The 16,441-nt window shown below is 39.4% G+C and overlaps 2 protein-coding genes across 5 annotated transcripts in view; one reads left to right on the top strand and one right to left on the bottom strand.

The window, feature by feature from the left end:
* The window catches only part of LOC122647159, a 73,714-nt gene extending 71,811 nt beyond the window's left edge, over positions 1-1,903 (bottom strand). For 2 of the 3 annotated variants that reach the window (XM_043840642.1, XM_043840643.1), the window contains exon 1: positions 1,636-1,902. In XM_043840642.1, the coding sequence (XP_043696577.1) occupies positions 1,636-1,785 (150 nt within the window). In that variant the 5' untranslated portion in view covers positions 1,786-1,902. Of the gene's footprint in view, positions 1-1,635 lie in introns of all 3 variants that reach the window. The other variant, XM_043840644.1, reaches the window with a different exon arrangement.
* On the top strand, positions 739-16,060 carry LOC122647192 (isocitrate dehydrogenase [NAD] catalytic subunit 5, mitochondrial-like). 2 transcript variants are annotated; one of them, XM_043840654.1, is made up of 8 exons: positions 739-749; positions 5,958-6,193; positions 8,303-8,623; positions 8,748-8,909; positions 9,023-9,097; positions 9,661-9,770; positions 9,851-9,923; positions 15,513-16,060. In XM_043840654.1, exons 2-8 carry the CDS (start codon positions 5,993-5,995, stop codon positions 15,702-15,704), a joined length of 1,134 nt encoding a protein of 377 aa, XP_043696589.1. In that variant the 5' UTR covers positions 739-749; positions 5,958-5,992; the 3' UTR covers positions 15,705-16,060. The 2 variants fall into 2 exon arrangements, with proteins under 2 accessions (XP_043696589.1, XP_043696586.1); XM_043840651.1 differs by lacking the exon at positions 739-749 and having other exon boundaries at positions 5,953-6,193.
* The last annotated feature ends 381 nt before the right edge of the window (positions 16,061-16,441 follow it).

Raw genomic sequence — 16,441 nt, 5'->3', positions numbered from 1 at the left:
GCCGGTATTACCTTGGATGGTGATTGGTCTCCCCCGATGGCTTTTTCTCCCCATTTGGCTCTTATTTGGTCTTCTCTCATCAGCATTCCCAAAAGGCCAGTTGGATCAGGTGACTTGGTTACTTGGAAAGCCTCTCCCTCGGGCCTCTTTAGTTTTAAGTTGGCTTGGAATCTCATCAAAACTCAAGGCCTTCTAGCCCGTTGGAGTAAATTGGTCTGCTTTAAAGCTCACATCCCGTGCCACAACTTCACCACTTGGTGTGCCTTCTCTTACTGCCTCCCAACGCATGTTTTCTTCTCCACAAACACATTTCAGTGCCTACTTCATGTATCCTCTGTTGGAATACCATTGAAGACGTTGAGAACCTCGTCTTCAACTTCCCTTTCTCCTTCAAGATTTTGATGGGCCTCCTTTCACGTTTATGGTTGTCTAGGCGTCAGGTCTTGCCTCTTCAGCTTGAGTGGATCTAGGATGACATGACTTTCGGTAGCTCTTCAGTTTGTGATTTAGTGGGTAAACTTGTGTTTGGCGCCGCAATCCACCATAATTGGCAGAAATGCAATGTCAAAAGATGGACTTCCAACTCTAGATCTTTTCAGCAGATTTGGGACTCCATCTCTTTTGATGTCAAAAGCAAGCTTCCATCTTTGCTCTTCAAATGTATTGACTCTCCCCGTAATCGCCTTATTGTTAAATCTTGGAGTCTCTCGCACTCGTTCTAGTGCAGGGTTGTATCCCTTTTTCTTTCTTTGGGCATCCTTTCCCACCCTGGGGGAGGGGGGCCTCTTGTTTCTCCTTTTAGTAATGAATTTTTATTCATCCAAAAAAAAATATGCATGTAACATCCTCCAACATTGTTGCGGTCTGGTTTTTCTTCATAAGCATGCCATTTCTTTTCCGGGATGTAATTAGTTTTTCATAAGCATCATGGGTGATCCACAAACCAGAAGGGGTTAGCTACAAGAGAGGGGAGAGTTTTCCGGGATGTAATTTTCTTTTCACAATCATCATGGGTGATCCACAAACCAGAAGGAGTTAGCTACAAGAGAGGTGAGAGAAGCGCATACTGCGCAGAAACTGACATTTTAACCTATCAACCGGCGACATGCAAGGGCCTTTTTTTTTTCTTTTTTTCTTTTTTCTGATAAGTTCTTCCGGCAAGGACCAATGTTATTGACCGGTTTATGAGTGAAACAAAATTAAAAATAAGCAAAATTTAGCTGAGCTGATAATGGTAAACTAAATTCATTTGTCTAGAGGGGACGAAGAGCTGGTGAAGTTAAGATTAAGTTGTTATCAGAAACGGAAGGAGAAAAATGACGAAATATCCATCTAAAATCCTTTATAAAATGCAAAGTAAAGTGAAAATAAAGACAATATGGAGATTAAGGCCTAGAATTAATGACAAAAGATGTAAACAATTAACCAGTGAATGCTGCTAAGGAACAATGGCAGCTAATATCGGCAGGCATAGTGATCTAAACCATAACAAGTATATTTATATTCATGGAAACAAAATATTAACTTTGCACGACTTCAAATGTTGATTCATCTATAGTCCAGCTCGAACAAACCCAGGGAGGGAACATAAAAAAAAACTTCTTCATTGAATAGAGAGAGTGTGCTGGAAATTACAATGCGATCCTGTAGAATCTTAGCGCCCTCAACAACAGCTTGACCGGCGTGTTGGACTACGGAATCGGCATAGCTCCTGACGGTGCGAGTGAGGTCGTTCTTGCCACCGACCTCGACGGCTTTGCTCACCACGGATCTCAACCACGACATTAGCACCTCTTATTAGGGCAAACCAGCGGATAGAGAGAGAGACTGCGTGTCAATCCGTCTATATCTGTGGCTGTGTCAGTGGCTTCGCCTTGACACTTTAATCTCTTCGCTCCTAATTTATTTATTTGCAGAGGAAGTGACAGACAAGGAGACTGAATAAGAAACGGTGACGACAACGACCCAGTTTCGAGGTTTAGCTTTGGGTATCTCTCAGAGACTATAACTTACATGCATGTGAGGAGTACTACGGCGAAAAAAATAGAGAAAGGGACCTTTGCAATTGGGATTTTACCATCTTTAATAATGGTGTGAAAGGGTTCAGGGACTCCGGCTGTCATCGTCTCGGTATCTCCCCCGATATCTTTTCAGCTGTCCGGTAGTTTGGATTTTTGGGTCCGTCTTCCCCTCCCATTCCGGGTGCAAAGCTCCTGTTCCAGATCTCCCACCGTGGGGGTCAACATCAATTTGACGCATATCCTTTGCTATTTTATTAATCATATGTGGCAAATTTTCAAGGGGAGATTAGAAAGAATGACAAATGGGTCATTTTGGGTCGGTGTTCTTTGTGGGGGGAAAGGGGAGTGTAGCCCCGGCACCTGTGGTAGCCAATGAGAGCACGTATTGAGTGGTTGACATCATAGGATGGGGTGATCATTTCGCTCCTTCTGGTTTCGCATGGATGATATATTCCCCCACAAAAAAACTTTCTTCCTAAACATTTTTTAATCTTACTAGGATAATGCAAGTGGTTATATATTGTCTTACAGTACAATGAATATAAATAAGGGAGAGGGTCCCTAAAAAGCAGTGTGGCCTCTGCACCAGTAGGAGAGTTCCAATGGGAGCATATGCTTAAGCATCAATAGGGGTGGAATTTTGATCTTTTATGGGATTGGGCGATCATTTCACGCCCCTCTGTGTTTGAGCGTAGGGGTCACATTGCCTCTTATGGTTCTTTTTTCCTATGTAGGCACATAATATGGTTGGTTCATCAAGGTCTATTTGAGTCATCCTGTTTTCCTTTATGAATTTGTAATTTCCAGACTTCGAATATATGATCTCCGCTTGAATGAACAATATGATGGATTGCAATCCATGACCTTTAATGGCCAACAAAACAATGGCAAGCATGACCATAACAAAAGAAGGGGGTAATAGTAGCACTGTAATCTGATGGTATTGGTGGAGGTAGCAACATATTCAATTCCCTATGTTGCAGATCCTCTCAATATAATCAATCCAATTGGCCAAATATGTGTAATGGGGTTCGATCTAGTGTATGAGCGTTAGATTTAACCAACTTAATATGTGATAGGTTAAAAAACTTAATTTAACCCGTTACATCAATTCTAGAGCTTTTTTTTTTTTAGGTATAACTTTACATGACTCATACAATAAATCGATTTGGGTAAGCTTTTTGATATTAAGCCTTATAATGGATCGGTTACTATTATGATTGGGAATGGCCCATTACTAGATATTTGTCATACTCGGTACACTGTTATGTCTTCTGGCAACATTTCTTTAAGTTGGATAATGTTCTATACGTTCCAAGAATGACAAAAAAATTCTTCTATTTATTGGACAACTCATAGAGAATTATCTGCAAATGGTTTCTCTATAAAGGATAGGGCAACAAGACAAGTGATCATGTTTCACCCAAAAAAAAAAAAAAAAAGACAATTGATCATGATGGGACTATGTATAGAGCTCCTCTCCGGCAAGCACCCAGCCCAGGAAGTGCCCAGTGAGCATCCAACGACTAGGTTGGCATGATCCGCATTCGAACACAAATGTTGTTGCAGATCATGCAAGCCCAGGGGCTAGAGGCCCGTTGGAGACGAGCCCGATGCCATGTAGAGGTGGCCTATTTGTTATGGGAGATAATAAACAAATAAATGATTTTGTTTATTATCAACTTCACTACACTTATGGCATCAACGTTTGGGACATTTATAATTTCCTACAGTTCAATTAATGATTGATTAAAATTGTTGTCATTTTTTCAAAAAATAAATCAATTTGTAATAGTTTTCAATTAAGAGAACTCTGCTTGTTACATTTTTTTCAGCTTATGAGAATTGTGATTTGTGCCAGTGAATCATTGTGATTTGTGTAGACCAATCTAAAGGATCCAGATCCCACCTGGGCAGGTTATTCGGGTAGGGGGTCCACCCCCATTTGTGTGTGGTAAGAGGGAGGGAGGTGGGGCAGGTCGTAGGAGAGGAGCCGGACACCAATCTCAGTGGTTTCAGTTAAAGGCTATTGTTTTTTTTTTTTGTTGGATAGAAAAATTATTGGCTATTGTTATTATGTTTGTTTTGTGGATGATTAATATCGGTTTTCATGAATATATACTTTAAAGTTGAAGTCTAAAATATAACTCTTGAGGGGTTTCTGCACCAAAAAATAAAAGTTGAAGTCTAAAATTTTCAAAAGTTATATGCTTTATTATAAATGCGTGGCATGTCATTTTGACTATCAGAACAAGGTTTTGCAATTCGACAGCGAGGGAGAGTTTATTAAGAATAAATTTATTGATTATGTTCGAAGATAAGCTCTATTGGGTATGATTTCAAGGATTATTTCAGAGGGTGAATCCGATTTTGAAAGGTTGTTTGGTATGATTTTTGCTCGTTATTTTTTGATGAAATTGAAATCAATTTCAGTATGAATCTTGAAATAGTTGAGGAGCTACTTCACCTGTTTCGGAAGAATTGCATTCCAAGTATTCACATTTAACACTTTAATGAACATGCATTTATAACAAGGGTAAAATTGTCATTTGATATTTGTAATAAGAATAAAACAAAACAAGCCTTCTCTCTCTCTCAACATACCTCCTTTCGCAATGCTGCCCTACCCCTGAAAAATAATAATAGTAATAATAACAAAAAAACAATAATAATGATAGAAATAATAACAATAACAAAATAATAATAAGGGTTCTCTCTAGTATGATTTCAAAGAGAGCCCTTATTATTACTAAAAGGGTAAGCAAGTTATCATTGTGCATATGAAATGATAGGATTTACCCCATAGAAAAAGGAAGTGTGATATACTAAAAGGGCAAACAAGTAACGTTATAATTTTGGTGACTGCAGGTTTTCTTGATAGAGAACAGATTTTGGAAACCAATATCACAAGCATTACCAAGGGTTTGAATCATGCTCTTCAATTGAAATTCAAGATTAAAGAAGTTTGGAGTGATAGTAAAGAAGTCCTCGTCTCCTTTCCTTGCCAGAAGCAATACCATGGCCTTGGCTTCTAACTCCTACACTTTTATATATCTCCATTAATTCCATTGGAATTCAGTTTAAAGCTCTGACTAATGCTAACATTTTAACCTTTTTGCAATATTTTTGTTTATGTAGCCATGAGAGATCAGTATTGCTCTGTTTTCCATGATAACAATGTATTTATGAACATTTAGTTTTTTATTTATTTTTGATTATAAAAGAAAAAGCAAGGTTATAATTATTTTTTTCACTACCCTTGGTTATAACAAGATCTTCTCTTATTATTAATTTTCAATAAAAATATAAATTTTTTTATTAGAAAACATATATTGATAATACACAAAGAAAACAAAATTTAGACTCAAATTCAACCATACTCCTTTTGTATGGGCATGTTCATGCACATTTATTATTTCTGACCATTGCTATGCGCTCTCCCATGGTATTGAATTTTCAAAGTTTTACTTTGCTACTTGACAAACTTTGTTTGATTAAAACTTTAGTGAGAAGGGATTAGGCATCTACATGTTCTTAAAATTTAAACTCCATTTAACATGCCACTTGGCATTTTTTTTTATTTTTTTGTAAATAATGGAATCTAATAAGTCTTTATTCACGTTTGACCTCAACCATATTCAGGCGGCCAAAGGGTTGTGAATTGTGAATTGTGAATTGTGAATTGTGACAGCATCTCATGGCTTCATTGAGAAGCAGTTTTTAATTGTTGCGCAGCACCGCGCCTTCACCATATCGAGCTTTTCTCTCTGTTTTTCCTTCATCAAATTAATCTATTATTTTAATCAGTGCTTTACTTTTTATTTTTATAAATGATATCGGTGCTGTCCTTTATTCTAAGGCTTTCCGCGCTCTCTCTCTCTCTCTCTCACTCTGACTATTCCTCTTTTTTGGGGGGCCTGTATACTCTTTCCTATCTTCTCTGGGTTTCTTTTCCGACCCAAGAGAGGGCCATGGCGTCGCAAATCCTCAGACGCGTTCTATGTGGCCGTCAATCCGGGCAGATATCGACTGCGTTGATCGAAAATCCTTCTTCATTGAGGCTTATTTCATCCCCTGTTCGAGCACTATCGTCTGATGCCTCAGAGTCAATCCAGGCTACTATTTTCCCCGGCGACGGAATCGGACCTGAGATCGCTGAATCCGTTAAGCAGGTTGGTTTCACTTCCGACTTCCCAATCTACCAGTACGTAAACATGTTTGTTTTCTTATTATTCTTTCCGATTCATCAGTTCGTTCAAATTCTTCACCTCCGTGGACTTTCTGTGTATATACGGCACCCAAACACCGCTCTTTCTTTTCGTCACTATTGACTTTATACCGTATTATTGGTATTATGATGACGATGATCCAGATCATCGGATGCTGTTTTCTGCTCTTTCTATTTCTTTCTTTATTTTCTAACTGTACTCGTGAATTAATTTGCTCGGTCATTCGATGCTCCGGGTAAAATTTGGGGAAGCCATTCGAATTTTCGTTGTAAAAGAACCACTTGTTGGCGAGTGCCAGACACGAGGTCAAAACTCTGATCTGTGACTAGAGATAAGAATATACAGGCCCGCACAAAGTATGTGGGTAACCTCAATGGTTACATGGAGTAGGTTGACTTTAGACAGACTACATGATACATGATAAGGTTAAAGACGATGAAACTCGGCTGGAATGGAATAGATAACCCATGGCAAATACCTGGTTGACCAACTGCACCCTTTTTTGAGGACATCAGTATTCAGTAAAACGGGAAGTTCCTGGAGGTGGGCAAAGACTTGATGTGTGATGAGATGTGAGAATTTTCATGGGCATCTATCCTCCTTTCCTCATTGATCTAATGACGTAGGATGAGTCCCCTTGTACTACCATGTACAACCTGGCTGAAATATATTAAATGCAATGCCACAGCATGGTGAAAGATGATTAAAAGCTGTATCTAGACAACTTTTCTTTTCCAATTGGACCGAAGTATGGCCGTACAAGTTTTACCCTGCCTATCTCAGAAGATATTGGATTCCAGTTGGAGAAACAAATTCAGCTTCACTCATCCTGCAGGAGGGATCAACATATTGAGCCCCTAGTAGAAGTATCTCTGATTCCATTAGTTGGGATGAGGCTCAGTCAGTTGAGTTATGTGATTAAAAGAGTATGCTGGTTTGTTAAAACAAATACCAAAGCAACATGAATAGAAAACAAAGCAGAGCAAAGATGACACACAGATTTAACGTGGTTCACACACCAATGTGATGTGCTACGCCTACAAACGGCAGCAATAACTCTCTCCTCCATAGTTGTCACGGCGTCTAAGCAACCCAAGGCGCTGTAGAGGGTCCAAAAGAAAGGCGACACCAATTAGGCGAGCAAGGCGTTCAAGGCGCCCACGTAGGCAAACAAGGCGCCTGGACGCGACGCCTTGACAACTATGCTCTCCTCAAAACCCTAACATGAAAACCCCTAAAATCGACTTCTAACTTGCTTACACAACAAGACACAAAAATAGGGTAATACTCCTCCAAGCGGGCCCTCTGCTACCATCATAGACCTTAGAAAAAATCCCATTCGGGTCGCCACCAAAAATGTCGGAGCGGTGAGACATACATAACATGGTTGTTGTTGGTAATACTGATCATATTTCCTTGTTGAGGCCTGCTTAGCTACTGGCATGGTAATCCTGTTGATCAACTCGCACATGGCTAAAGCTGTCCCTGAAGAGTCTTGAATCCTGCTCCTTCCTTCCTTCCAAAGCTGTCCCTTTGCCTAGAGATGCCAATCTCAAGGAGTTCTCTCACTTCTGTGTGAAATATACATTATGAAAATTAACCAGATCTAATAGGTTACTACACTAGGTCTTGCGCTTTATTGTACCGATTTAGATACATCAATCCAGGTTCATTTGGCTCTACAACAACAACACACTCAGCTTATCCCAACTCAATGGGCTCTACAATCCAGGTTCATTTGGCTCTGTTCTGATATATTTGTTATCGGATAGGTTTAATATTAACTGGGTTCTTTCCAAACCTGCCTGTTGACGGCTTCACATGCTACTAATTGCTCTGCACCTCCCTGTTGACAGCTCTACATTCCACTAATTGCTCAGCTGAAGATTGGATTTATCTGTCAGGGCAGATGCTTATTATCCTTTGCTTACTCTCATTCTGTGTCCCTGTATTTACTTTGGCTGTAACGTTCATCTTTTCAATTGCAAGTGATTTATTTTAGAATGTTTTGTGGTTTAAACCATACCAAATTATTTTCTTGGTGTGTTGTAGGTGTTTAATGCTGCTGGAGTACCCATAGAATGGGAAGAACATTTTGTGGGAGACAAGGTAGACCCAAGAACAGAGAGTTTTCTGACATGGGAAAGTCTAGAATCTGTGCGTAGAAATAAAGTTGGGTTAAAAGGGCCCATGGCTACTCCAATTGGGAAAGGCCATAGGTCTTTGAACCTTACTCTAAGGAAAGAACTTGGTCTCTATGCTAATGTCAGACCTTGCTACAGCCTCCCTGGCTACAAAACTCGGTACGATGATGTCAATCTTGTCACAATCCGGGAGAACACCGAAGGAGAATATAGTGGTCTTGAACATCAGGTAAGTTCTACTCTGGCAAATGCATTTTATTTATTTATTTATTATTTTTACCCTTTCCTCATATAAATTGATTGTACAGTTTCTTTCAAAACCACTCGAATTATTTACATCTGTGGTACACTAGGTGGTGAGAGGTGTCGTTGAGAGTCTCAAAATTATAACCCGCCAAGCAAGTCTGAGGGTGGCAGAGTATGCTTTTCACTATGCCAAGACTAATGGAAGGCAGAGGGTGTCTGCCATCCATAAAGCCAACATCATGAGGAAGACGGACGGTCTTTTTCTTAAGGTATGTTGACATTTGATACACAAACTCAACCTCTGGTCGGTTCCATCTTCCCCCGACCTGGTTGGCTGCTGGTGGTTTGTGCTTATTCGTTTATCTTTAATGTTTATGTGCAGTGCTGTCGTGAGGTTGCGGAGAAGTACCCGGAGATAGACTATGAGGAAGTCATTATCGACAACTGTTGTATGATGGTATTGTTTGCATTTGCTAATGCCCAAGTTGAACCCATAAACTGGGAAATCAGGCACAACAGCTGGCATGGAATTCTGTTATGTGCCAAAGGTTTGGGGCTCAGTAGCGGCATGTAGTTCTCTTCTGTGCCACAGGTTTTGTGTCTGAGTCCTATGTTGAGGTACAAAAATAAAGGGAAAAGGAAGCATACGCTGTCCTTGTGCTGATTCCAATAGACCCCTCTCACATAATAAACAGTGTGCCCTACACTGACACTCTCTCCTATTCTGACCATTTGGGCCTCATGTGGACCCTATGATGGTACCATTCTCCAGACCCTCATTGGTGTAGCGTGCAGATTCCTTCTTACACTGCCCTTGTGGGAAGGTCTCCCTAAAAATAAAATCTAGATAACGAGTAGTGAATTTAGAACTAAAGAGTTCGAAGCACGCATTATTGAAATGCCTACCTTTTTCCGATCACTGATTCTTTCCTGATGTTTGGTTACTGTAGCAACTTATATCATTAAGTTAGTGGTCCTGCTTTGTCACTCTTGCTGCTAATTTTGTCTCTCTCTGAACAGCTTGTTAAAAACCCTGCACTTTTTGATGTATTGGTGATGCCTAACTTGTATGGAGACATCATCAGTGACCTCTGCGCTGGCTTGGTTGGGGGTTTAGGTTTGACTCCTAGGTATCAATCTTTCCTTTTGTCTCTTCTGCACTATACAAATAGTTAAATATATCATTTATCATCTATTCAACCTTGTGTAGCTGTAACATTGGCGAGGGAGGCATTGCTCTTGCTGAGGCTGTCCATGGTTCAGCACCCGATATTGCTGGGAAGGTGAGTCATGCAATCATTAATTAGTATCTACCTATCTCTCTTACTTTCATATCATGTTTCACAAATTTATGGCTCTGAATCTCTGATGATTGTTAGTGCTAGCATGTGCGGTATGCACACATACAATCCCGTCTGCACATCCCTCATGCAGCAAGTCCTTGCCGATAAAATTAACTGTTTTTTATCAAGGGAAAGGATGCCGTGTTCCCCTGTACCCTTGCCATGCTTGAGTGCAGGCTCATGTGTGTGCATGGGGATCAGAAAGACCCATATCGGAGAAACTGTCCAGGAAAATGAGATAGGTTACGGAAAACAAGCATAACTTCTGCAAGTTAGAATAATGGGTGCATTCTTTGGTTCCAAAAATGGGATTGCCTTGCCACCATGTGCCCCTTGGTAGATGAGAACTCACCATAGATTCGACCGTCTAATTCTTTTAAGTATGAAAGAGGCTCGTCACTAAAGGGAAAATGTAGAATCATTTGGTGATTACGGTCAAGTTTGACCTTTTTTTGAGTAGATGCGATGGCTAGTTTGCTTGCTTCACTGGCTTAGCTTGGGGTTGCGTTCTTCTTTTCCTTCTACATAGGGAACTCTACTCAATGAGTTATCTTTATTCCATGTTTATGGCTTCTCAGTATATTCTGGTGTGTTATGTAAATTAATGTACTGGATATTCTGATGCAGTGCAAGACCAGCTTCAATAGAGAAAGGGCCAGCCCAACTAGCCCCATGTCTTGGCTAAAATCAGGCCCACAATCAATGGTTTTAAACAGCCCCACGATAGGTCCTTAAGTTCTTTTATTTTCAACCTGTTTTGGCCCATGTGTGTTGAGTCACTTAGGCCCATATCAGGCCCATCTATCAAGTTACAACTTAGCCCATGTTCTGGCCATATAGCCATTACCCAGCAGCACTAAAGGGAGATCTTTAAACAGATTTGTGGGCCCCATATGGACAGGTGGCGTAGGAAAGATGAAGCTGCCAAGATCTTAGAGTTTCTAATTATCTAGTTGCTATTTCCATTAGTTTCTATAGCTTTCTAATGTTAATTAATTAATAGCTAGGTTTAAGTAGGAGTTTCTATTTTCATTGTTTAGTTTTTTTAAACTTGCTTGGCAACCAAGCTACTCCCCACATAGGGAGTTTGTATTCTTGTAATGGTGTTATGCTCATTATAAATAAAGAGGAAGGGCCACAAGGGCCCACGGTTTTTGGAATATTGAAAAAAATTGTCTTCAATGGAGCAGCAACCATAGGTGCTGAAACGTAGGTTGGGTGGTGGTGAACCCTACCACAGGCCTTGGTGTAGAAGCTAGGTCATATTTCCCTTTCCCTCTTTCTTCCTCCATCTTCTCTCTTTTAGTCTTCTTTGCTACTTTCTGTCAATTCCTTTCCAGCAAAGCAAATCATTGGTTATTTTCTTAGGTTTTTATTCCCACTTTTATCTTGGGTTTTATGGACTGAGTTATCACTTCTATATTGCTTCTGCAGGTTTCCCATGCTGTCCAGTCACCAAACAGTTCACTTTCTTTTACTGTTCTGTTGGTCCTCTTGTCAGTCCACGATTTTAGTGTGATATTTGATATTCCATATATCTTTCCCTGCTGACCTGCCCATCGAATGTTCACTGAGGCTCCCTGTTTGCAGGTCTTTTGTCACTGTTTCTGTTAACTTGCTATTCTGACTGCAGGGAACTAACGTTCTATTCTGGACTATCCAGCCCTTGGATTGATCCCTTGTTTTAGTATGTTGTTCTTTTCAGTTAGTACTTTGTGTGCCTTAAATTTGATGACCATCTGTTCTGTTGATGTGGAGTTATGACATTTCGTTCTAGTTATAATTTCTGTTGGTCCTTAAGTTTCTATTTCTGTTACACTTCATTGCAACAGATCCAGCCCTTGGATCAGTTTTTCCTTTGGATGGTGTTGCTGTCATATTAGATGGCCTCTTCGGTCCAAATATCAGCTCCATCCCACTGGTGGATCTTGTTTTATTTGACTTTTTCTAATTCTGTCATATTGTGTACTGTCGGGATTTTGCTGTGTTTCTGTCCTTTGGGCATTGTATTCTATTAATCCCTATCTTATCTACCCTAGAACACATCATATTCGCTCAAATTTTCAATTTTAATTGTTCTACCAATATGTTCTGTCAAACTGTTTTAGATGTTTAGAAAGCAATGGAATATTCTAGGAGAAAAGCTATTTGCATCAGGTGATTCCCCAACAATTTTAACTGTCCTTTTAAATTTGAAATCACCTTAGTGGATATAGTAAATGGCTGGATGCTCCGTCTCATTTGCACTTTGTGTATGTCAATTATAGACCATAAACATGACCAATGAGACAAAAAAGTGATGGCTAGTAAAGTCTACACTAGGTAACTAGCATCAGTGCATCACTACTGTGTTTCTCTCACCTTCTCTCTCTTTAGGTTTGTCTGGACTCTGGCCTTGGTTTAAAGGGTCAAACTTGCTAACCCAGAAAATAATATGCCCTTTGTAGTTTAGTTTATATAGCACACTCGATTTCTATCTGATCTATAGTGGCAAGATTTGATCATGGGACATGTGTGATGCTTTCTAACAGACCAAGTATGTATCGTGTATGAACAAAGCATATTCAGCAGGAACTATGCATGTAGAAAGTGAACATGATAAACTCTAGGACTAAGGACAATTTTTAAATTGTCTTGCTTACTTTCTTGACAAGTTTAAATTACATAGGATAGGTCATCTTTGTCCCAGTAACAGAAATAGTTGGGCCTTTATTGTTACAGGTTCTTTGAAATGATAAATACCAAATTATGAAATTCACTCAACTACAAAGATTATTGGGTAAATTACACGACACCCCCCGAAAATCGAATGATACTCAACTCACCCCCTGTTTTTTGAAAATACTCAACCGTCCCCCTGTATTAGAGCCCTATATTACATTTTAGTCCCTACCGTTAGTTTTATACGGTTAACTTATGAAGTCAGCAAGCTAAATATATTTAAATCCCTAAACTACCCTTGACCAGTGTAGAGTTACTATTTTACCCTTGATTCTAATAACCCCAAAATAGATTCTCTTCCTCACATGACCTGCAACTCATTCTCCGCCAGTCCAGTCGAGCAATGCATCGGAGAAGAAGTCTTGGGTTGGTTGCTCGGTTGAACTAAAACTTCACCTTCTTCTTCAACCACAAATCAAGTCCAAATTAAACAATGGATATGAAAGGAGAAGATAAACCAAATTAAAATATACATGGAAGAAAGCCTACCATTAGACTCTCCTTACAAACAGGGAAAGGAATGTTGAGGCAGTGTCCTTCGAAAACAAGGTCAACATCAAGAATTGTTGCATTAACTTTTGCAATTACCTTTATCGATAGCCCATATATTCTTGAAATTGAAGTCAAAGTTTCCCCCTTGTCAATGCCATCCAAAATTTTCAATTTTCACTATGAGGGTACAGGTACCACTTGGTTAGCGGGTACCCTATATAGAGATTAACAAAATTAACATAATTCATTACTCTTTGATGACATGAATTAAGAACTGCTTGGTAGAATCTTGAACCTTTGAAAGCTTTCCTGCATGAAGTTTCCATCTCTGTAGCCATGGATAAGCATAAGTTCAGTTAGCATCTCAAGAAAACTATGAATCTACAGACTATTCGAACAAACATGGATGTTCCAGTTCATCCAACATGAAACTTAAGGATAGGATTTGCAATCCCCTAAACTCTTAATCCCGACTGAAATCTGACCAGAAAACAGGTAATATATTCAGGAAAATTCTGAAATCAGAACTGGCAGTAGTTGCAGGTTCAGAATAGTCAGAGGTCTGGTTCTTGCAGGAGAGGAAGTTTGAGGAGACGAAATGCAAGTGGATTAGTCGCCCCAAGTGGATGAACTGATTCCCGCAATTTCAGACCAAAACGATCAGTTACACGAGAGATCAATTAAGCCTTTTACAATCCGGTAAGGAAACAGTAGCAGGAAAAGAAGAAAATAGAAGATAATAAACATAGAAAGAAAAGACAAAGAACTTCCATAAAATTGCATTCAAATCTTTGAAAAACTGCCCAACAATGGGAATAGCCATGGGCTTATAGCAGGAGATAATAGAGAGAATAGGGGGAGAAGAAGGAGAGATTGCAGCTGAAAATGCCCTAGCAGAGAAGAAGATGGAAGAGAGAGGATAGGACTTACCTACTTACCGTAGCAGAGAAAGGCTTAGAATGCCCTAGCAGAGAAGAAGATGGAAGAGAGAGGAAATCAATTTTCATTTGTTTTATTTGTTTAAATCTAAAGGGTAAATATGTCATTTCACCTTTTGGTTTGATTTAAGTTAACACCGTTACTGTAGAGGGGGACGGTTGAGTATTTTAAAAAAACAGGGGGTGAGTTGAGTATCATTCGATTTTCAGGGGGTGTCATGTAATTTACCCAAGATTATTTTGGTTACAACAGATCCATTATGGTTTTCTCCTCTCTACACACAGATTTGTATCAGACTGTAATCTTTTGCAAACCTTTCAGGACAAATGATAATTCCACTCAATGATTCCACTCAATTTAGGTGGTACATTTTCGTACCGTATAAGGTATTAATAATAATCTCCTAACAAGTTAGGCAACCAGTTGTATGTTATTGATAACCTCTTGGAAGGAAATCTACTTTCCCTAAGGTATACGGTACATTACCACACTAATCTCAGCATTTCATTGACTGTTTGGGCAGCTAAACTGTGATTTATCCCAGTGTTCTCTTTGACTGTCAACTAGACCATGGTTGAGCTATTTGGAATGCCAAGCCTTGGAAATTGTTGACTGACATACCAGATCTTCAGTTCAAACAATCTGATCACTCAAATTGTTCGAGCTTGATGGTTGTACCCCTTTGGGCCATGAGGTAGTTAACCATGTATGTCATTTTAAAAATTTAATTTTAGAAATATGCTTTATTAAGATATTAGTAGTTAGTCATATGTTTCGTTTTAAAATCTCAATTTTAGAATATGCTTATTAAGAGATGCAAACTAAAGACCTCTAACACCACATATCAATGCCGTAGTCATTAGTTTATCACCATTTCTTAGGTTCCAAACATAAATTTTAAATATAATAGACCTGAGCTTATCTTATGTTACTTATCAGGGTTTTTGGATAGTTCGATTTTGGAACCGTCAATTGCTATGCCATAATGGCCCGATGCTTAGTCCAAATGTTCATTTTTTTAAAGATTGTCCATCTTGTGATAAGATTGTGATGATAGATTTTATAACATGGATGCAACTATGATTTTCCCTCCCTTGCCTCTGCTATATGCTTTGCTCCTGCTTACATGCATAATTGCATATTAGCATGCATTACTCTCTACAAACCATTAGCCTGTTCGTCCATAGTTGTATTATTTGCACATAATGGTCTTGTGTGTTGCTTATGAAAGGGCATTGGAATGTCTACAGCTGTCAACGTGCATTGCATGGGTGTTTTGTATTAGTTAGAGGCTTAGAGCTGTTCTTGGATATCTGGTTTGACATAGTGGTTCTCTGATCTGAAATAGATTCTCATCCGACTGTTTAATAATTCCAGAACCTTGCAAATCCTACGGCTTTGCTGTTGAGTGGTGTTATGATGTTACGGCATTTGGAACTGACTGATCAAGCTGAACAAATCCACGGTGCCATCATCAAGACAATAGCAGAGGGGAAGTATCGAACAGTTGACCTTGGAGGCACCTCCTCAACCTCAGATTTTACAAAAGCAGTTTGTGATAATCTTTGAAACTTTTTTAGTTGGATTCAGGTGTTACAGTTGATACGACCAATTGTCCATCGGCTACTGAATAAGACTGGCCTAGTGCTGCCGTATTTTTCTTTCTTTTTCAGTTTTCCCTTTTCTCTAGTATCTCCTTTCCCACCATTTCTTGTTTTTATGGTTTGTTATAGATAAAGCTGCCATGGTCTGTGATTGGATTTGACCAGAACAAGTTGAGCTCTGGACTTATTCCAAGCTCACTACCAGCATTTTCATCTCCTCGTGTATAATTGTAACTAAAGCAATGAGCTAACAGATTCTTTAACGAAACATTTTTTTTTTAAATATTATCGGGGTTCTTGAGTTCTACCTTGAGAGATCAACAGAGAATCCCTTCAATTCGAAGAGGCATAATGAGGGTGGGATGGCACTGACATGCTGCAGCAGTGGACCTACAACTATTCTGCGTGGACAGCAATGCTTGTCTTTTGCTTTTAAGAATGCATTTTGTGAATTACGAAATTCTCACTTGTGTTCTTAAGCAACTACTGGTCAGCTCTACCTTCTAATATTCAGTTGTAGCATTGTGATACTTTGTGGTGTGCAGTTCACTTAATTTAGTGGTTCCTTGTATTTCCCTGCGCACCCCGCCGCCCCCTCACCCCCCAAAGTTTTAAAAACCATATCTGAATTGGTGAAATTGGGTGATTCAATTTGGAATTGGATCAACCCTGGTTTTGGTTTACCACGATCGGACACAAATG

Source organism: Telopea speciosissima, chromosome 1 (assembly GCF_018873765.1).
Source record: "Telopea speciosissima isolate NSW1024214 ecotype Mountain lineage chromosome 1, Tspe_v1, whole genome shotgun sequence".
Taxonomy (NCBI): Eukaryota; Viridiplantae; Streptophyta; class Magnoliopsida; order Proteales; family Proteaceae; genus Telopea; species Telopea speciosissima.
The sequence above is the reverse complement of the archived record's forward strand: the minus strand, read 5'-3'. Positions and strand labels throughout refer to the sequence as shown.